This window comes from Phyllostomus discolor, chromosome 3, assembly GCF_004126475.2.
Source record: "Phyllostomus discolor isolate MPI-MPIP mPhyDis1 chromosome 3, mPhyDis1.pri.v3, whole genome shotgun sequence".
NCBI classification, from domain to species: Eukaryota; Metazoa; Chordata; class Mammalia; order Chiroptera; family Phyllostomidae; genus Phyllostomus; species Phyllostomus discolor.
Genome location: NC_040905.2, coordinates 121,903,016 through 121,925,556, shown reverse-complemented (window position 1 = coordinate 121,925,556; position 22,541 = coordinate 121,903,016). Strand labels below are relative to the sequence as shown.

The 22,541-nt window shown below is 36.5% G+C and overlaps 1 protein-coding gene across 2 annotated transcripts in view; it reads left to right on the top strand.

Annotated features, from left to right (window-relative positions):
• RBBP6 (RB binding protein 6, ubiquitin ligase) overlaps window positions 1-19,790 on the top strand; it is a 29,984-nt gene extending 10,194 nt beyond the window's left edge. Inside the window, exons 4-18 of one of the 2 annotated variants that reach the window (XM_028506231.2) lie at window positions 948-992; window positions 3,032-3,120; window positions 3,234-3,330; window positions 3,705-3,844; window positions 6,439-6,611; window positions 8,671-8,774; window positions 8,894-9,231; window positions 10,302-10,398; window positions 10,491-10,569; window positions 10,669-10,723; window positions 11,884-11,952; window positions 14,101-14,463; window positions 14,743-14,844; window positions 15,706-17,463; window positions 17,808-19,790. In XM_028506231.2, the coding sequence (XP_028362032.1) occupies window positions 948-992; window positions 3,032-3,120; window positions 3,234-3,330; window positions 3,705-3,844; window positions 6,439-6,611; window positions 8,671-8,774; window positions 8,894-9,231; window positions 10,302-10,398; window positions 10,491-10,569; window positions 10,669-10,723; window positions 11,884-11,952; window positions 14,101-14,463; window positions 14,743-14,844; window positions 15,706-17,463; window positions 17,808-19,377 (5,079 nt within the window). In that variant the 3' untranslated portion in view covers window positions 19,378-19,790. The remainder of the gene's footprint in view (window positions 1-947; window positions 993-3,031; window positions 3,121-3,233; window positions 3,331-3,704; window positions 3,845-6,438; window positions 6,612-8,670; window positions 8,775-8,893; window positions 9,232-10,301; window positions 10,399-10,490; window positions 10,570-10,668; window positions 10,724-11,883; window positions 11,953-14,100; window positions 14,464-14,742; window positions 14,845-15,705; window positions 17,464-17,807) is intronic. The other variant, XM_028506235.2, reaches the window with a different exon arrangement.
• The last annotated feature ends 2,751 nt before the right edge of the window (window positions 19,791-22,541 follow it).

The following is a 22,541-nucleotide window of genomic DNA, read 5'->3' as shown; positions in this document are numbered from 1 at the left end:
GAGAATTATAACATGCTCCTTAGTGCATAGGAAGCTAATGTTTTAATTTGGGTACACCTGTATGGAAATAACATCTTCACAGTTACATGCTAAAGATAACATGCATGTATGTGTGTGAAAGTATATGCACATACATGTACACTTTTTAAAACTGATACTAAAGTCATGTCAGGGGACCAAATAATGAAAAATTTAAGAATGTCACATTCGAAAACACATTTTTTAAAGCTCCTATTATATCCATCCTATATAATACTTGCTCCCTTTGATTAACTTTATTTTCTCCACATATTCAAGTTATCCTTATATGTACCAGCTGCTCACCCTTGCCCCAGGGTACCTTTTGTTTCCGCTTTTTGTTTGGTTTATCTTTGCTTTGATAAAGCTGTGGTTTCTTTGTCAAGAAGTTATTGTTACTCTCTCTGTGGGAGAATAAATTTACCCAGATTGAGCAGTATATGCTGGGGAAAAGTAATTATGTGGCAGTTGTTTCATTAAAGATTATCTGAGCCTTTAAAGAGCTGCTTGTTTTACAATTTGTGTAATGGCATTCCAGAAAGATAGGTTTCGTATTCTCTCTTCTAATGTTCATTGTCTTGAGCATCATCACATTTAGAGACCATTGGGAGACATTGGACTCTTATTTAACATTTGGTCACCAGTCTGAACAGAGTGCCTATGTGATATACTTGACCCCATTTTCTCATTTTGATTGACCCTCTCTTAACGGTTAGCCCTTACTACTGAGTGTGAAATATGTAGGGAGAGTTAAATGGGGTAAGTTACACTTCCAGCTTTAAAACATTTTTTTAGACAGTAACATTCTTTGGACAATTTCTAATAAAATGCCCAATATTTAAACATTAAGTGGCAGTAGGGACTAAATTGATCACTTTCAGATGTTTTCAGTGTGGAACTTGAATGTGTGTTTAATTTTTTGTGAACAGATTGATGACTCTTCTGCGTCTATTTCTCTGGCCCAGCTTACAAAGGTATATATGCATATATTCTTGAAAATATAAATCTCTTTCTAACATCGTATTTTTATGTGAAGCAATTGTTTTGGAGGGGTTGGGGGAGGCAATACTTTGTAAAAACACTGTACCTACTATTACTATCCTGTAAAGAGTAGTGGTTTTTGAGAAGATAGGGGGAATATTTTGTCAGCCTTACTGTAATGTTGGAGTATTTTCATCTTCAAGACAGAAGAAACACATGAAGCTACACTTTTTTTTCCCTCATACATTTTGTTTAATTATACATTGGAAACTAACAAAGTTCTGGAGGAATTCCCTGGTTTTGGCTGCAAATTATGTGGACTTCCTTTAAGCAGCCAAATAGAAGCTTTCCTTTACATGGACGATTGCGTGGTTCTTTCTTGAATATTTGAATTGAACCTATGAAGGTCAGCATTTTAAATGTGATATAATTGCTTCTTTATGCAATAGACTTGCAGTCTGCCTGCATTAGAAAAAATTTTAAAACAACCTAATTTGTTTGAACACAGACTACATGAATTATGTAAATGTGTAAAGCTGTTTGCAATCATACACTGATGTGTTTGTTTGGCAGGGGGGCAAATTGTGTCCTCCTGAAATCGTTGTATATGCCATGTTTTACTATAAAATTGCTTACATTTTATGCTCAACAATGTGTGCTTTTGTTTGGGAAAGAACTAGTGATGGATTACTTTTTGAAACAATAGATTTAGTTTGTAAACCATGCCTTAAAGAAAAAGGCAAATACTATGGATAGGCAGATTTTTGAGGGCCAAGAAAGTTTTCCAAAAATCTTTTTTTCCCCTACTGTCAGAAATGTAAAACCAAATTTAGCAACCAAGATTAATGAGTTGATGGGCTTTCCATGGGTGATGTCCTATCTTTTCCTTGGCTTTGTTATAGGTTGTATCCTTTTCCCCTAGACTGTATCTCCCAAAATGTTCTAGTTACAAATACAGTTTTTAAGTTCCTGTTCTAGGAAAACTAAACATTAAAGTGGGCTAAAACCATCCTCTAACAATTTTCTCATACAAAGTGGTTTAGCATAGAGTTGATATCATTACCAACTTCTAGTTTACTGTTTTAATTCTTATGTACTTTAAGGATCACGTTTGAATTTGGGTTTATTCCTACCATTGTTTCTCTGTGGGAAGCAGTTGGGGAGTTTTGGAGGTTTGGGGTTTTTTTTTTTTAACTATTTGTAAATGTTTGGGTTCAAACAAATTAGTTGTTCAACTTCTGTAATCCATTTTTCTGTAAATGTTGCTGTTGTTCTAAGCTCTGTTAATGTTAAGCATTCTTTGTATATGAAATTACAATAAAACGTTAAAACTGGTTGCTTGTTTTGTGGATGAATGTAAAGATTAAAACCCAATGAGTGGCTGTTATGAATGCTAGATGCTTGAAGATTGAAGTTATTAGGACTCCCTTAGACCCTGCTTATATCTAGACTATTGTATATATCTTAAAGGTGACGTTTATAAAACTTCAGAGAGTTGGATTTAAAACTGAATGCTCATTGCATGTGTTTTGCACTTGATTTGAAGCTGACACCACTCTCTAAAGAGCTTCTGATTTTTAATGTCAGCTGCATAATGTGGTGTTATTCTATCCCCAACCTTACCTCTCAGTTGTAAGCATAAACTATATACTTTATATAGTTTATAAACAGTATATAGTTTATATCTTATATGTCTTAATGCTGTGACACTTGAGTTATTTTTAAGGTTGGAAAAACTTCAAGTGTTTCTAACTTAATCACAGTTTTTAACTCTTGGAGGAGGAGTGTGCAACTCTCAACACACGGTACAAACAGGGTCTAAGGTTTGAGTACCCCCAGAAAGACTGAGTTCAGCCCCACAGACACTCAAACACCTGAGGAACTTCCAGTGCCTCTCCTGGGTTATACTTGTAAATAGCTGTTTTTATGCAAGATTAGATACTGCTCTTTACAGGATGAGTGGTGGTGTCTTTGGCTGTGTGGTCTTAAATGTGTTTCTAATGTGTGTGTCAAATAATTACCTGTTAAACAGACTGCCAATCTGGCTGAAGCCAATGCTTCTGAAGAAGATAAAATTAAAGCAATGATGTCGCAATCTGGCCATGAATACGACCCAATCAAGTAAGTTCATAAGTACTTTATGCTAATAGGGACTTTGGGGTGGGTTTCACACCCAATGAGAAGCATTATTTTTTTTGGTTCTTTGTGTACACGGAATTTTTTCTCCCTTTCAGTTACATGAAGAAACCTCTAGGTCCACCACCTCCATCTTATACCTGTTTCCGTTGTGGTAAACCTGGCCATTATATTAAGAATTGCCCAACAAATGGGGTAAGTCCAGAGTACAAAATATGGTACAGCTTACTTTCTTACAATTACTAGTCATTACAGTTACTTGGTAAATAGTGCCTTCTATAGTACAATGGCAGATGACAACAGCCTCTGGAGCCACATTGCCAGTTTCAAATCCTGGCTCTGCCACTTAATAGCTGAGGGAGCTTGGTCAGGTGACTTGATTTCTCGAAGCATGTTATTTTTTACCTGTGATATGAAGATAATAATAGTACCTCACATGACTATTGTAAGGATTAAATGAAATCATGTGTAAGACACTACAAATAATATAAGTAGTTGGTAAACACTGCATGTTAGCTGCTATTAAATAAAGGTAACTTTTTTCTCTCCCTCCTTTTCCCTCTGAAAAGGATAAGAACTTTGAATCTGGTCCTAGGATTAAAAAAAGCACTGGAATTCCCAGAAGTTTCATGATGGAAGTGAAAGATCCTAACATGAAAGGTGCAATGCTCACCAACACTGGAAAATATGCAATACCAACTATAGATGCGTGAGTATTCAAATTAGATGTGGCCTGTGGGGACTGTAGTCATTCCAGGTTATGGTAGTGTTCTGTTTAATCTTGGGCTTGGGGCTTGGCAACTTCTGTGTTATGAATGAGAGGCTGCAGTCTGCTCCATTTAAAAAGCAAATTTAAAATGGATTTGGGGGGTTTTGTTATCAGTGAGTGCCACTTCCCTTGTAGTCTTCTAATTTTTTTTCTTTTTCTGTCATTCCCTGCTTTCTTCCTCATTCACATACATACTCCCATATAACTTTACATGTTACTTCACTTTTTAAGTGAACGAGATGAATATCTTAGTCATTTTGAGAAATAAGAGGCTTAAGAATAAAAGTTCTACAATATGCCAAGGCAAATGTAAGTGCCAAGAAGGAACGAAATACTGGGGTATCTGTGTGAGTCTGAAAATGTGAAAGTACGGTTTATTTTGTAAACTGTCAGTTCAGGTCATCTCTAGCACTGTAAGCTATACCTTAATGCTTATATTTAATGTTTGCATAGTTTATTTTATTAGCCAGTTTTTTATGAAATGGGTAGATGGGTAGGCGTAAAAACCTAGGGAAATAATTCAATTATGTGATGTACTCTTACTAATACTTTTAATTACCTTTTTTGTTACCCTCAAAAGTTGTGTACTCACACAACACAATATTATGTGTTACTTTGGACTGTTCTCTAACTAGAGTGCATAAGAATCTCTTAAAAAGGGGATTAAGTGACCTGGGCACCCGTGTGCCGCCCCACCCCCAAGTGATTCAGAGGCTGTGTGCTAGGACTCTGGTTGCACTCTTAATAAGTCCTCCAGGAGATATTGAAATTACCTTGGCAGACATCACATTAGACAATAGATGTCCCTGTTCTCAGTGTAAAAGAAATTATATGTAAGAACACAGTTTTTACTCAGCTCCTTGCTATATTGAAATGTAGTATAGTTTAGCAAGAGAGGACAATGAAAGTGGCTGTGCCATGGGACAATGTTGAAAAGGCAGTGTTTTTTAGTAGGTACTTCAGTAAATGCATTGTTTTAGGTCACAGATGTGTTTTCCTAAACTCCCAACCCTGCTCACTTTCTTAACTTCACTCCCATCTGTTTTTATCAGTTATCATCTTGTGTTTTTGCAGTTCATCTTAGTGTACTCTGTTGTCAGCTCTTTCTAAGTCATACATTTCATACATGCTTCCAAAGAATTTTAGGTTGAAATTGATGTTTTTACAGACACAGTTTAAGAGCAGACCGCTTCATCTTAATAATATATAGAAGTAAAAGTATTTAAATAGAAGTTTGTGTTGGAAAAATTAGCATCACCTGTGAACCCTAACTAATAATTAACTTCATTGCTTTTGAATGCTGAAATACAGAAAGCCCATTTGTGCCAAACACACAGCAAATGCTGGGGAAAATGGGAGCCCAAATATTTTAATTGAAACTTTCACCCTCTCCACTAACACCACTAATAAGCAACTCAGACTCTTCTGTTTCTTTTTCTGTCCTCTCTTCTTTTTTTTTTTTTTCCTTTTCTTTTCTCTCTTGGGCAGTGGGAGACTCCTCTTTCAAAAATTGGGAACAATGGGGCATAAGCAAATTGACACTTATTTCTGGAATCGTGGTGATGTCTATGGAGCAACTGCAACACAAATAGCACACATAAGGTACCTTCTCTGTCCAGCTGAGATAAACACACTCTGTTCCTAAGTGAGATAGAAAGGATTTCTCTAAGAATTCCTGTTTTACAAATTAGCCTGATTACAGAGAAGATGGGGGTGTTGGAAGCAGTCATGATGAGTCAGAGTAGTGTCTTTTATTTTATTTTTAATATATTTAATATCTAGCATGTCTGCATAATGCATTTCTACCAAAAATGTGGACCCAAAATTTCTAATGAGGTGTTACTTTAAATTTGTGTGACACATATTCTAATCATTTAAGTAAAGATTGACTATAAATAGATACATCTCTTTTAAAATACTGATTATTATAAGTAAACCACTGGCTGTTAATCATTTGTGCATGGTGACATAGTATCTCCCCTTAATTGTACCAATTTTAGTTTCCCATATTATGACATTCACTCTTCACTACCTTCACAGGTATTGAGGATTGTTAGACTATGGAGGGGGACTTTTTTTCTTCTTTAGGAAACGTGATAGGGTAGGGGGGAAAATGTAATTAGGGTATTGTCATAGCCCAATGTGATTGGGCACAGCACATTCAGGGTGGGATGGCCATAGACAGGGTATTGTCATGTCGAAGTTCAAATCCTTTCTGTGCCATTTGTGGCACTGAATGTGTCACTTTACCTTTCTGGCCCTCAGTTATGGATTCTGAGATCTATTTAGCCAATTTTATAGCATTTCTTTGTTTCTTTTTCTACTTGTTGAGGATTTTCATTTCATGTCTTTTTGTTGTTTAGAGGTAGAATGTTCATAATTGCTCTCTTGTTTTGGAAGTTGTTACACTTGTGTCAACTCATCAGGCATTGTACTGAAAGATAAGCTTCTATTAGAGTATAGTAGAACATATAATTATCTTGAAATACTTTGCCATCTTAATGTTGTTTAAATGCTAAAACCTTCTTTTACAGAGAAGCATATGCAATTGGGAAGAAAGAAAAACCACCTTTCTTACCAGAGGAACCATCTTCTTCTTCTGAGGAAGACGATCCTATCCCAGATGAATTGCTGTGTCTTATCTGCAAAGATATTATGACTGATGCCGTTGTCATTCCCTGTTGTGGAAACAGTTACTGTGATGAATGTAAGACATTCTGAGCCTTTGAAGATGTGTCCTTTAGAATATGTATACAGTTGACCCTTGAATAACACAGGGGTTAGGGGCACTGACTGACCCACTGCACAGACAAAAATCAGAATATAACTTTTGACTTAAGAAAATCATACTGGGGAAAAAATCCTTGTGGACCCACACAGCTAAAACTCATATTCAAGTGTCAGCTGTTCTACTTGGAAAGGCACCTAGCAACATTGTATATTTTAATAACATGAAATGTTGATAATTGATACAACATTTAATAGTGAGAACTGTATTTTTGTTGCTACTTATTTTATTTATATTTATTTTAAGATTTTAGTGTTTGTTTTTAGAGACAGGGCAAGGGAGAGAGAAGGGGGGAGAGAAACATTAATGTGTGGTTGCCTCTCGCGCAGCCCCCACCAGGGGATATGGTCCACAACCCAGATATGTGCCTCGACTGGGAATCAAACCAGTGACCCTTTGGTTCGCAGGCCTATACTCAATCCACTGAGCTACACCAGCCAGGCGCTTCCTTTTTTTTTAAACAACAGCCTCTCTGTTGTTTTAATAATAGAATTAACTACCTCCTATACCTTCATTATGGTGACTGTACTTTAGGTTTTATACAATGTAAGATTTTTGTTTCCTATACATTTCAGAAGGTATCCAGAACTTTGAAGGCCTTTGCACCTTAGGTAATCTGGAAATATTTTGAAATGGTAACTAATTCCTTTTCCTGGATTGTGAAAAATATCTTACTGTAGCTCCGCTCTTCTCTGAGGTTTTGCTTTCTGTGGTTTCAACTAACCCCTGTCAACCACAGTCTGAAAATATTAAGTGGAAAATTACAGAAATAAACAATTCATAAGCTTTAAATTGTGCACCATTCTGTGTAGCATGATGAAATCTCACACCGAGCAATCTTTCCCCACCTAGCAAATGAATCATCCCTTTGTTCAGTGTCTCTACCCCACATACACTCCCTACCCATTAGTCACTTAATAGTCACCTTGGTTATTACATCTACTGTCATGGAGTCACAGTATTCATATTCAAGTGTTCATATCTTACTTAGTAATGTTGACATAGCACAAGAGTAGTGATGTTGGCAATTCATATATGCCAAAGAGAAGCCAGAAAGTACTTCCCTTAAGTGAAAAAGTATATACGTATAGGAAAAAATATATAATATATATAGGGTTCAGTACTATGTGAGGTTTCAGTTATCCACTTGAATTCTTGGAATGTATTCCTTCCCACCATGGATGAGGAATGACTATCATATTGTAACATTTCTAAATGTAATTTAGAACTGCTCTCTGTAAACAGAGACCAAAAAAATTGCCATGTGGTTACTTGTGACTTTTTTTTTATGATCACTTATGTTAGCACGTTTTGTCTGCCACTTAATCCCAAGCTCATTCCTTACCAACATGAAAATGGTATCATCTGAAAATATTACTGTTCTAAAGATAATTTTGAAATATAAGTCTGTTTTTTGAGGGCTTCTTTATTGAATACCAAAGTCAAGAGAGGAAGTCACTTAAGATGTCTTTCAGAGTGTTTCTTGGATTTAACAAACCACTTATTACTGAATTTTTTACTACATTGGAACATAATGATTGAATCTGTAATTTAGTGTTATTTCTACTTAAAGCATGGTATAGATGTCTCTGATTTCATTGACTGAATAATGCTTCAGTTTCTTACAATGCTCTTTCTTGGTGATGTTTTTTTAAACCCAATGTAAGCCATGTAAAGTTTTTCTTTTTCTAGGCTACTTTTTTCCTGTAATATTCCAATTACTAGCTCAACAAGGAAAAAAGTATTTGGGAAAGAGTGCTCTTTTTTTTTTACTCAGTTTAAATGTTTGTTTAAGTTATTTGCATGATTTCTATTTTTAAGGTAGAAGTTAGAGCAGAGTGCTATGAGGTGAGGGGTTTTACTTTTAAGTTTCCTAATGTAAGGATAGAAATGATTAGTGATGTATGCTTGGAAAACAGTAATGTAACTGAATAGTACTATGCTTTTAAATGATTAATATTTAAAATCTGATACATAGGTATAAGAACAGCACTGTTGGAATCAGATGACCATACATGTCCAACGTGTCATCAAAATGATGTCTCCCCTGATGCTTTAATTGCCAATAAATTCTTACGACAGGTAGCTATCTTTCTATTCCTTTTATAATAACCCTTTTATGAAAAAGTGTTTTTAAACTGGACTTAATTATACTTGACTAAGCACTGCATTTTGTCCATTTTTATATATGATGTCTGTAGGCTGTTAATAACTTCAAAAATGAAACTGGTTATACAAAAAGACTCCGAAAACAGTTACCCCCCCCACCACCACCAATACCACCTCCAAGGCCACTCATTCAGCGGAACCTACAGCCTCTGATGAGATCTCCAATATCAAGACAACAAGACCCTCTGATGATTCCGGTGACATCTTCATCAGCTCACCCAGCTCCCTCTATAACTTCATTAACTGCTAATCAGTCTTCCTTGGCCCCTGCTGTGCCTGGAAATTCATCTTCTACCCCAGCGCCTGTACCTGATATAACTGCAACAGTCTCCATATCGGTCCACTCAGAAAAATCAGACGGACCTTTCAGGTAGGTCTAAGGGTTTCTCAGTGTTAGGAAACAAGTAAGAATGGTAGTGTGGTTTTCGTGGTTATATATTGCATTAATGGTTGTTTTTAGTGACATGCAGTATATACATCTTTGTGGATCACTGTGCTCAGTAAGGTGGGTGACTTGTAAGAAATGGTTTAGTCTTACTGGAGGAAGAGGCAGATGAAGGGGAGATGATTGGCAAATGATTAAGCATCCCAAGGTCAAAAATCTATACAGGTTGCCAATACCCCCTAGTAAATGTTGAATCATATCACATAATAACTCTGCAGTTCATAGTAGAAAGAATTCACTTGTGGTCTTATTGATGGTATTAGAACAGAACAGTTGTGAGCAGAACTGAGAGCAATTTTGAATAGGTGGAGAAGGGAGACATAAAACATTGGTAGAGCTAGAGAGGTCAGAAATAATCATTGCTTTGTAGCATAATTATGTATAAAAGCATTGAAAACTTAAATCCTTTCACTTGAAAAATAAAAGGGACCTTTGACCATGTAGTCCACTGCCTCATAGATTCTTAAAAAATCAACCAGTTTTTTAAAAATAGATGCCAGGGGCCAATTCCAGACATGCTGAAGCGAAGTCTTCAGGCATTGAGACCTTTGCATGTATACTTAGAAATCCCAGTGACCCAGATAGTTTAGCCTTTTATTTGATTTAACTGTGGGAATAAGGCCCAGAGTTCATTGGCTTATGAGAATTGCTCCTTTGATTAAATGACAGAGCTGGAAGTAGAATTTAATCTTAATCTTGTATTTTTTTTGTCCCACACTTCAAGTTTCTGTTTTTCAAGCTTTATTATTACAACTGAACTAAGTTCTAACATAATCTATTGCAAATCATAGATGGTGCTTCTTATGGAGGTTTCCTCTTTCTACTGTTCACTTGTATATGGAGGGCTTTTGAACAGTCCAGTCTCTCACTTTCCTCAAAAGTTTTCATCATCTTTGATTTAACTCATCTTAATGCAGGTGATGAATAAACAATTGTGATTTTTAGTCCTCTGTTTGTGATGACTTTAACGTATTGTAAATTACATCGTTTTCCAGGGATTCTGATAATAAATTATTGCCAGCTGCAGCCCTTGCATCAGAGCATTCAAAGGGAACCTCTTCAATTGCAATTACTGCTCTAATGGAAGAGAAGGTAAGTTTTACTGGCTTTGAAACTTGGAGACTTTTTTTTAATAGCATTTTTAACCTTTCTTTTTAACTATTTCTTTTTATTTTTTCCTATAGGGTTACCAGGTACCTGTACTTGGAACCCCATCTTTGCTCGGACAGTCATTATTGCATGGACAGCTGATTCCTACAACTGGTGAGTAAAATCATTCTGGTTTGGTCTTTTTTCTTTTAACTTTATTTAAACACAATTTCATATTTACTTACTGTTTTTGGGGTTTTTTTTGCATTCAAGGTCCAGTAAGAATAAATACTGCTCGTCCAGGTGGTGGTCGACCAGGTTGGGAACAGTAAGTATATGTTTAAAATAATTTTCAGCTGATTGCCTTGACTTAGATAATACAATAAAAGCTACAGTCTAGGAGTAGTGTATTTCTGAATGGTTTTTGTTGTAAACTCATTTTATATGTCATGTTAACATAGTTTTTATGTAAAACATCACATTCAAAATTATATGAAGAATTATTTTCTTAAAATGAGTAATTTTCTAAAATATAGTATAAATTTTTTTTACTTTTGTGTTAACAAATAGTGATTTTTGACAGGGTTGTGGTTATTGGATAGATGAGAATTACTTGAAAGGCTAGTTTAAATAATGACTCATCCTAATTGGTTGAATTTTTTCCTGTTCTTCATTTGGATGTTCAAAATTTGAATTAATAAATACAAATTAAGATTAAAGCCTACCAAACACAAAATTTCTGATGTTAAATGATATGTGTTAATGGAATTTTGTTGCATTAAAATCTGTGTGATATGGTTTTCTGCCCTGAACTACAAAGAATTTTGATCTTCCTATAAGATTGTCTATGGTATTAAAAATCAGTACATTAATAAATCTGATTAATCTATTTATACCATGATTTCTGCTTATGTTATCCATATAAACTGGCTTATATATTTGTATATATATTCTAAAACTTTGGTTTTTTAGTTTGAAAGATAAAGCAAATTTCTTATAGGAAATGTTTGTTAAATGAGAGACTAGCAGAATATATCAGTAGGAAGAGTGTGAGATTTGGAGATAGGTAAAGCTGGGTTTGAATCCAAGCTCCTCCATTTATTAACAGCATGAGAGTGGGCATGTGGTTTCACCTCTCAGCCTCTTTCCTCATCTGTAGAATTAGACTGGTACTGCCCACTTCAACATGGAAAGTGCCTACACAATGCCCAGCAGATAAAGGGCTTTCTTCCTTTTCTGTAACAATCAGTCCACAATGTAACTTATAGAATGCTAATTAATATAAAATATTGCAGAAAATAATATATTGAGGCATGATTATTGTTAATCAGAAAAAAATAGTTTTAAGTAATTGTAATATTTGCTGATATCTGGAACCATTTTAAGAGTTGGGATCAGAGAAAAAGTTTTTAGAGTACTCAGAATAAGTAAGTATACACACTAAAAAGTAGTGTGTTATAATCAAACCTATTTTATCTTTCCACACAGTTCCAACAAGCTTGGATATCTGGTTTCTCCACCACAGCAAATTAGAAGAGGGGAGAGGAGCTGCTACAGGTAAGCTTGCTAAAAATCTTGAAAAACACTAATCTGATGCACAATGAAAATTATAACATGCAGAAATTAAAGCACAATAATGGTTTATACTTGTAAAGGGGGGACCCATAAAAAACCGGAATTATCTTCTGGACATTCAGCCTCTTGTAGTACAGGCCTCCTCTACTAGGTAAGTGTTCCAGGGACCCATCTGTATCAGTATACCAGCTGGTGGTGTTATGAGAGCCTGAGTTCAGTGAATTTTTTTTTTTTATTTTTTTAGATTCTTGACACACATTTGCCCATTTCATGGTGGATGAAATATAAGTGTACTTGCTCACACCACACTAAGTGTTCAGTAGTTTTTGACCAGAAATGGCATGACCACCATACCCCACCCTTCCTATTCATCTGATCTCACCCCAGGCAACTTTTTTTTTGTCCCTGGAAGAAAAAAGTCCTCGTAGGGGAACATTTTATTGATGTCAAAGAGATGAAACAAAAAATGACAAGCACGAAAGGGCATCTAAATTTACAAGTTCAGAAACTGTTCTGATCAGTGGAAAAAACACCTCAATAGAGTACTTGGAAGGTGATTGAAGTTTAAACATGTAAAAAGAAATACACAATTTTTTATAAATTCCAGTTTTGAGGGGGTCTCCCCTCGTATTTCACTTAAGTCTTCAATAATTGCCCTTAAGAGGCCTAGAAAAAAAAATAGATTACACTTACTATTTTAATGATGGCTTTTAAGGCTCCTTTACCAATGACTACTTTCTCTCTGTCAGCACATGGCAGAATATTGACTTACATTTACTCTTTTTGAGGGCAGGGGAAGTCACTAAGGCCCAGATAATATTTAAGTTAACCAGCTCAGCTCCCAAGTGTGAAGAAAGAATTGCATTTATTTCTTTTCCATCCAGACTCAATTGTCCCAGTCTTCTCCTTTTTCTTTTCTAAAAGAAGAGACAAGGAGATTGTTAGGGGCTCCACAGGCACAAGCAATGTTAATCTAAAGAGTAAGACCTGGCTGGCATAGCTCAGTGGATTGAGCGTGGACTGCGAACCAAAGCATCGCAGGTTCGATTCCCAGTTAGGGCACATGCCTGGGTTGTAGGCCACGGCCCCCAGCAACCGCACATTGATGTTTCTCTCTCTCTTTCTCCCTTCCTTCCCTCTCTAAAAATAAATAAATAAATAAAATTTAAAAAAATTGGAGATTTCAGTATGAACTTTAAAAGAAAAAAGAGTAAGCTGTAAGTCTTAGTCTTTTGGTCATACTCATCTCCAGGGTAAATAGTCTTCCAAAATTAACTTTATAACAGGATTAGTACAGGTATTTGTAGTATTTCATTGAGAATTACTAACCTTTGAAAGTTAATTAAGACTTCATTATAGATCATGTTAATGAAAGATGATGTTTACTAAATCAGACTCTGAAAAGAGGCTTAAAATCTTAAACAGCCTTGCTGCTGTTGCTATATACCAGTTACCTATCATTTAAAAAATCTTCAGTTTAACAGGAAAAAAACCCACTTTAAAAGAGTTGGAAACCAGTGTTTTTTTGATGAGGCACAAATCAGAAACTTTGGTCCATGCCGTTATTTGTACCTAACACTTTTTGAAAGAAAACAGTGAAGTTTTTAATTGTTCATTAAAAATGTTCATTAAAATGTTCATTAAAAAAACTAATATTTATTCTACTTTGAAGGGTCTTTACCCATTTCTTACTTCAAAAAGATTACAGGAAGTTTTTTCTCCTTTTAAACTTTTGGTCTTGGAAGGCATTTTTGGGGAGAACTACTTTACAGAGACAGTAACCTATCTGCTAGTTAGTTCCTTTAAATGACAGATAAGGAAGTAATGAGATTATTACAGAGTGATAATAAATCTGAACTTCACAAAAGACAACTTTTAAATATAGCCTTGCCAAATAGAAAAGGCCGGTAAACTTGTAGCATATCATCTCAGTCCCTGGGTGGCCTTTATAATTATTTTTACATATAAATTATGGTACGTATAAATAATATGAGTGTTCTTATACTTACTTGTTTTTACTCTATCCCATTGTTTGTAAGTTTGTACATAAGTATGGATAGAAAAGAAAAGCTTACTTGTCTCAGATGATTTTGGTTTGAAGGAATAATATCTTGGAATTTATTTCTCCAGAAGTATAAACCGTGGACGACACCACAGCGAAAGATCACAGAGAACTCAAGGCCCGTCACTACCAGCAACTCCAGTTTTTGTGCCTGTGCCACCCCCTCCTTTGTATCCACCTCCTCCACATACACTGCCTCTCCCTCCAGGTGTTCCTCCACCACAGTTTTCTCCTCAGTTTCCTCCCGGCCAGCCACCACCTGCTGGATATAGTGTCCCTCCCCCAGGGTTTCCTCCAGCACCAGCCAATTTATCAACACCTTGGGTATCATCAGGAGTGCAGACCGCTCATTCAAATACCATCCCAACAACACAAGCACCACCTCTATCCAGGGAAGAATTCTATAGAGAGCAACGACGGCTAAAAGAAGAGTAAGTGTTTTAATTTGAAATTATTATATACTTTCATTTTCTGATGCAGGTATCTTTGGAAGCATTTTCCAGTGTTTCCAATTAGTACAAGAAAAATCACCTAGAAATTGAACCAAAGCCATAAAAGCAACTTCCTCAGGGACTCCTAGTTACTTACAGTTTTAAAGTGGAAGACTAATGGCAATTTCATTCATTTCATTCATGATCTAATTACATTTGTCTTGTTAGTTTTCTTAAATGGTTTTTGTTAACTTTCACTCTTTAACTTTATTTTACTAGGGAAAAGAAAAAGTCCAAGCTAGATGAGTTTACAAATGATTTTGCTAAGGAATTGATGGAATACAAAAAGATTCAAAAGGAGCGTAGGCGCTCATTTTCCAGGTTAGTGTTTTGCAAGCCTTCACAACAGAATTACAAATGGGACTTTGCATATCCAGGGATTAGCTATGGATATAAATAATACTGCACTTAATGGAGTTTTTCTGATTCGGTCTAGATATATAGAGATGGAGATGCAGCTTATTTCCCAATATCCTTTTTTTTTTTTTTTTTTTTTAAATAATGTCTCAGTGTCAATTCTATTGTGTAGAAGTAGCAGTTACGGGGATTAAAGTGCCCTTGTCCCTCAAAGTTATTTATAGTGTGAAGTAATTGGGAAATGTTTGTGGAAGGAAAGAAATAAGGGTATAGCTAAAGTACATTTCTGAGGAACCTGTTACTTAAGGCTACAGCTTCTTGCTGGAACATTAACCTGTGTAATTATGATGTGTGGTAGAATATAAGTTCCTTCGTTGATAGAAAAAGTAAATTATAAAAATTCCCTGAAAGTTTGTTTAAAACACTTTTTTTAAGCCTACAGTTAAAATGTGATTTCTTTCAAAGCTAGACTATTAGCCAAGATAAGACAAAGAAAATTACTCAAATAAGCAAATAGGAAGTGAAATTTTAATTTAATTGGCATTTTTTTAAAAAAGTTAATTAGCTCATATAAATCACGGCACATTAATGCACTTCACTCTAATTGTTAAGATTTCAGTTTTGTTTTGTAACAAGTGAGTGATCTGACCTTTGTGTACTTTATTGCATTTCAGTAGAGGCCCCTGTGCCTCTTCAGTCATCCAAGATAAAACTTAATATAAAGCAAAATGGAAATGTGAGGAGAAGCATGCTAGAATTTGAGGTCTATATTTTCTTTTGTATGTATTTCTCAACTATCAACTATTGTTTTGTTTTTGTTTTTAGGTCTAAATCTCCATATAGTGGTTCCTCATATTCAAGAAGTTCTTATACTTACTCTAAATCAAGATCTGGTTCAACGCGGTCCCGTTCTTATTCTCGATCATTTAGCCGCTCACACTCGCGTTCCTATTCACGATCACCTCCATATCCCAGAAGAGGCAGAGGCAAGAGTCGAAATTACCGTTCACGGTCTAGGTCTCATGGATATCATCGATCTAGGTCGCGATCACCCCCATATAGGCGATATCATTCACGATCAAGATCTCCTCAAGCATTTAGGGGACAGTCTCCTAATAAACGTACTGTACCTCAAGGGGAAACAGAACGTGAATATTTTAATCGATACAGAGAAGTTCCACCACCTTATGACATAAAAGCTTATTATGGAAGGAGTGTTGACTTTAGAGACCCATTTGAAAAAGAACGTTACCGAGAATGGGAGAGAAAATACAGAGAGTGGTATGAAAAATATTACAAAGGTTATGCTGCTGGAGCACAGCCTAGACCATCAGCAAATAGAGAGAACTTTTCTCCAGAGAGATTTTTACCACTTAATATCAGGAATTCTCCCTTTACAAGAGGCCGCAGAGAAGATTATTCTGGTGGACAGAGTCATAGAAGTCGGACAATAGGTGGCAACTACCCAGAAAAGCTTTCAACAAGAGATAGTCATAATCAGAAGGACAGTACAAAGTCAAAAGAGAAGGACAGTGACAATGCTCCAGGAGATGCTAAAGGAAGTAAACATAAGAAACATAGGAGGAGAAGAAAGGGGGAAGAGAGTGAAGGCTTTTTAAACCCAGAGTTATTAGAAACTTCTAGGAAGTCAAGAGAACCTACAGGTGGTGAAGAGAATAAAACAGACTCATTATTTGTTCTCCCGAGTAGAGATGATGCTACACCAGTTAGAGATGAACCAATGGATGCAGAATCCATCACTTTCAAGTCAGTGTCTGAAAAAGACAAAAGAGAAAAAGATAAACCAAAAGCAAAAGGTGATAAGACCAAACGAAAAAATGATGGCTCTGGTGCATCCAAAAAAGAAACTGTTGTAAGACCTGCTAGGGGACCCCAAGAAAAGCTGGAGGGGGAACGTGAAAAGTCTCCTCGATCTGAGCCTCCACTTAAAAAAGCCAAAGAGGAGACTCCAAAGGCTGACAATGCTAAATCATCATCTTCCTCTCAGAAAGAAGAAAAGACCATTGGCACCCCCAGGAAAGCTCACTCTAAGTCAGCAAAAGAACACCAAGAAACAAAACCCATCAAAGAGGAAAAAGTGAAAAAGGACTACCCCAAAGATGTCAAATCAGAAAAGCTAACTAGTAAGGAAGACAAAACCAAGAAACCTAATGAGAAAAGTAAGTCACTTGACAGCAAGGGAGAAAAAAGAAAGAGAAAAACTGAAGAAAGGGGTGTAGATAAAGATTTTGAGTCATCTTCAATGAAAATCTCTAAACTAGAGGTTACTGAAATAGTGAAACCATCACCAAAACGCAAAATGGAACTTGATATCGAAAAGTTGGACAGGACCCCAGAAAAAGACAAAGCTTCATTATCAACAGCCCCAACCAAAAAAATCAAGCTCAACAGAGAAACTGGTAAAAAAATTGGAAGTACAGAAAGTGTATCTAATACAAAAGAACCCTCTGAAAAATTGGAGTCAACATCTGGCAAAGTCAAACAAGAAAAAGTCAAAGGAAAGGTCAGACGAAAAGTAACTGCAACTGAAGGATCCAGCTCCACTCTTGTGGACTATACAAGGTATCTGATATGGGTGGTAGGAGGGTGGGGGTGGTGGTTTGGAGAGAGAATTTTCTTTAATTTTATCCATGCTGGTACTTTTTGTTAAAGTGGAGTGTGTTCATTAACTGTGCATTGATGTTAGGAATTAGGCTGGTGTACTCTTACCTTTAAGAAAGGGACTGTTAATATAAGTAGATTTTGAGGGTGGGTCACATTGTTTTTGTGGAGTCATTTACTTAAATCATTTATATCTCTTATTAAAGCAAAATAATTGGTTTTGAAAGTTAAACATCATGTGTAAGTTAGCTTTTTTATGTTAGTGTTTAATAATGTTACTTTTTAATATTTTAATTTCTTTTTAGTACAAGTTCAACTGGAGGCAGTCCTGTGAGAAAATCTGAAGAAAAAACAGATACAAAGAGAACTGTCATCAAAACTATGGAAGAATATAATAATGACAATACAGCTCCTGCTGAAGATGTTATTATTATGATTCAGGTCCCTCAGTCCAAATGGGATAAAGATGACTTTGAATCTGAAGAAGAAGATGTTAAAGCCACACAGCCTATATCAACTGTAGGAAAACCTACCAGTGTTATAAAAAATGTTAGCACTAAACCATCAAATACAGTCAAATATACTGAAAAAGAAAGTGAGACATCAGAGAAAGTTCAGAAAGTCACCAAGGAAGTGAGCCATGAAATTATACAGCATGAAGTCAAAAGTTCAAAAAACACTGCATCTAGTGAAAAGGGGAAAACCAAAGATAGAGATCATTTAGTATTGGAAAAGGAAAACCCTGAAAAGAGGAAAAGCAATACTCAGCCAGAGAAAGATAGTAATTTGGACCGTCTGAATGAACAAGGAAATTTTAAAAGTTTGCCTCAATCTTCCAAAGAGACTAGAACTTCAGATAAGCATGATTCCACTCGAGGTTCCTCAAATAAAGACTTCACTCCTAATAGAGACAAAAAAATGGACTATGAGAGTAGAGAACACTCAGGTTCCAAACGTAGAGATGAAAGGAATGAATTAACAAGAAGAAAAGACTCTCCTTCTCGGAGTAAAGATTCTGCATCTGGACAGAAAACTAAGCCAAGGGAGGAGAGAGATTTGTCTAAAAAAGGAACAGGAGATTCAAAAAAAAGTAATTCTAGTCCCTCAAAAGACAAAAAACCTCATGACCATAAACCCCCTTATGATGCTAAACGCTTAAGCGAAGAGACAAAATGCATAGATAAAAATCCTTGTAAAGATCGTGAGAAGCATGTGTTAGAAATGAGGAACAATAAAGAGTCAAGTGGCAGTAAATTACTTTATATACTTAACCCACCAGACCCAACAATTGAAAAAGAGCAGTTTACTGGGCAAATTGACAAGAATGCTACCAAGCCAAAAACCCAGTTAAGTCACTCTTCTCGCCTTTCCTCCGACTTAACTAGAGAAACTGATGAAGCTGCTTTTGAACCAGACTATAATGAAAGTGACAGTGAAAGCAATGCATCAGTAAAAGAGGAAGAATCCTCAGGAAAAGTTTCTAAGGAACTAAAAGATAAAGTCATGGAGAAAGTAAAAGAGAGTCCAGACACAGCCGCAGCCAACCAGGTAGGCATCAACAGGAGCCAGAGTCAGAGCAGTCCTAGTGTTAGTCCAAGTAGAAGTCACAGCCCTTCTGGAAGCCAAACTCGAAGCCACAGTAGCAGTGCCAGCTCTGCAGAAAGTCAGGACAGCAAGAAGAAGAAGAAAAAGAAGGAAAAGAAAAAGCACAAGAAACATAAAAAACATAAGAAGCATAAGAAACATGCAGGTCCTGAAGCAGAATTGGAAAAAAGCCAGAAACACAAACACAAGAAAAAGAAATCAAAGAAGAGCAAGGACAAAGAAAAGGAGAAGGAGAAAGATGACCAAAAAGTGAAATCTGTCACTGTGTAGGACAGATTTTAAAAATTGACTTAATTACTAAGTCATCTGTATTAAATTTTGTTATAATGTAAAGAGATTCAAGCCTTGTAAATAATGATATGGAAGACCCTGTGCTGCACTTAAAATATTGCTGCTTGATTATTTGATTTTTACATCAGAGCTTTATAACACGAACTTTTGTACAGAATTGTGAGTTGTGACCATGTAACATGAGAGGTTTTGCTAGGATCTATTATTTTTAACCACCATTAATTAGTTGGGGTGGAGTTTACTGTACTGTGAAATTTTCACATTTGAATTTTTTAATTGCCTGGCAAAAGCTGGTATCAGTTCTAAAATATCAGCAGAATGATTTGCTGAATTCATTACAACCCCGTTATGTCACTTTGATTACAATAAAAGTTTTCAGTAAACTTTTCAAATGTGGAATATTATTCAGAGAAAGTAGTGTCATGTCTCTGTCCTTCCATTTTCCCACTTAAAATATCCATTGAGCTTTACTATAAAGTTCAAAGAGTTAAGGTGGGCTGAATATGCAAAATTCTAAGGTAAATATAATAGGCACTCTTTATTGGACTGGTAGTAGGTGGCCTGAAATAATAAACCAGGATTAATTGGAGATTTGGGTGAATAAATCTAGAAGAGTCTTGAATAGTCAGATATTTGAACTTGAATTTTAGAGATGAATTGTGAGTTGTTTATGGTCATGTGCTTTTCAAACCTGGATGAATGGGTATTTAAATTCCTTGATAAAATTTCAGCCAGAGGACAAACCATTGAGCATCTGTGTCCAGTTGACAAAAGCAAGCAGCAGTAAGTCCAGAAGCACTAGGTACAACTGGTGAATTTCCTTAATGGCTGCAGTTCAGGAAGTGTAGGGTAGGCAGTGAGAAGATACTAGGATTTGGGAGTCAGCCCACTTTGGAAACATGGACATACAAAGAGGGATGAAGAAGACAGTGGCTAGGCCCTGGCCTGTGTGGCTCAGTTGAGCATCATCCCACAAACAGGTTACAGGTTTTGATTCCTGGTCAGGGCAGATGCCTGGGTTGTGGGTTTGGTCTCTAGTCGGCACGTGCTAGAGGTAACTGGTCGATGTTTCTTACATCAGTGGTTCCCTCTCTACCTTTCCCTCACTAGAATCAATTTGAAAACATTTTTTTTTAAGGGAGAAAAAAAAGACAGTAAACAGACTGATTCTATCCTGGTGGTGGGAGAGGAAAGCAGTTAGCCTTCCTTTTTCAGGCTCTGCAGAGTGCATGACTACAGTGCTGTATACAGCTGTTGATACCTGATTTCTGTGATACAAACATTTTGTTAAATGTTTTTAATGCAACATTTAATATTTAAGGAAAACTTATGTAATCTAAAGAAATAGGCAATACATGAATGCTGTTAACATCATGAAAGCTGTTCAGGACTGAGTTAAGTTTAGGAAATGCCTTTCAATGAAACCCACTTTCCTTTAAAGGACTCTGCTTTTGTTATGATTTCTCAAATCACATTTGTTTACCCCCAGACATCTGTCACTAGGGATGGGATGTCTGTCCTGCCCACTCCCAGCGTCCCCCCACCCCCAAAACACTAGCTTTCTACTTTAAATACTTCAGCCAGACTACACTCTTAATTCTTAGTAATCTGGACCCAAAGCCAGATTATATATCCCACACTCACTGAGAATTTTGGCACCCATAACTTGCTCAATTCCATTGTGTGGGGTCAGTTTCATTACCTAGTCTCATTGTCCTCTCATTTTTAAGCTCACCTTGACCTTCACTCTAACATAGCCCACTCCTGTGACAGTTTTCTGGAGTTAGTCATTGCCTGTGATCATTCCTCCTAAATTTAAACTCAACATTTCATCTACAACCTGGTGCTTCAGCTTTGTCTTCTCTTGGCCTTGTTCAGTCCTGAGGTGTCAATTCATCTTACTCTTCTTTCTACTATCTATGTTTGCCTGTACCACAGCATTTCAGTCAAGGTAGTACTCCCCCAAACGTGCTTCCTCTTAGCTTGCTGAACCTAAACAGCTTAACGACACCCTAGTTTAGGTAAGGGTGCTGAGCACTGCCTAATGAAATTAAGAGACTTGAAAGAAAAGGTAAGAAGCAACTTTGCTAGGCACTGTGCTAGGTGCTTGTACTTGGTCCTTAGAAATTGTAGTGGTTTGTGATGTCTAATGCTACTTGGAGCAGGACACTGCCTATGAAGGTGCAGTCCAGCCTTGGATACTTTGCCTGATGCATAACCAGTCCCACTCATTCTTGCCATGTGGAGGGACTGGACAACATATAAGACCAACCTAGTTTTGCTGATGCACTGAAAGGCCATGTTTTATCTCCATATCTTCTAATCTTAGCTGTTTCTCTGACTGGAATTTCCTCCATCCTTCACCTGTTTCATGGTTTCCTATTCACTGTTCATGAGTCAGCCTTCCTTTTTTGAATTACTCCCTTACAGTGCCTGCCTGCCTACACCCATACACAATAGCTTCACTGCAGATGTAGTAACACTCCAAGTTGTTCTCTATGGGCTCTGCCTGGTCATCTCCCTGATTTAAGTGTGAGCTCCTCAAAAGGAATGTGTCTGATCTAATTCCAGAAGCCAAAACATACCTTGCACATTATAATGTTTGAATTGATAAAAATGAAAACATTTTTCAGCTTTTAAGTTACAGTTTGCAAACATCCTGGAAAATTTGTGTGCTACTGTAAATTAGGAAAATAGTATCCTCCCAATACCCAGCTGCTTCAGTGTGCCAAGGGAATTGTAAAGCCTTGCACTCAGGTCTAAAAACTCCTTTGCTAGTCTCTGCATGCCAAATGAAGGGAGGTAAGTCCCCTCCAAAATGGTTAAGCCAGAATTTCAGAGAAGTAGAAGGCTAGTTAATGGTTTATTGATCCCAGTATGTGCAAGTGTCCCCATCATTTAAGTTAATCATTTTTTAAAGGTTTTATTTATTTTTAGAGAGGGAAAGGGAGAGAGAGGAGAGAAACATCGATGTGTGATTGCCTCCCACACATCCCCTACCTGGTACCTGGCCAGCAACCCAGGCATGTGCTCTGACTGAGAATCAAACCAGTGGCCCTTTGGTTTGCAGGCAGGCACTCAGTCCACTGAGCTATACCAGCCTGGGTTTTAACCCTAACGAATGCTATTATTGTACAAAACTA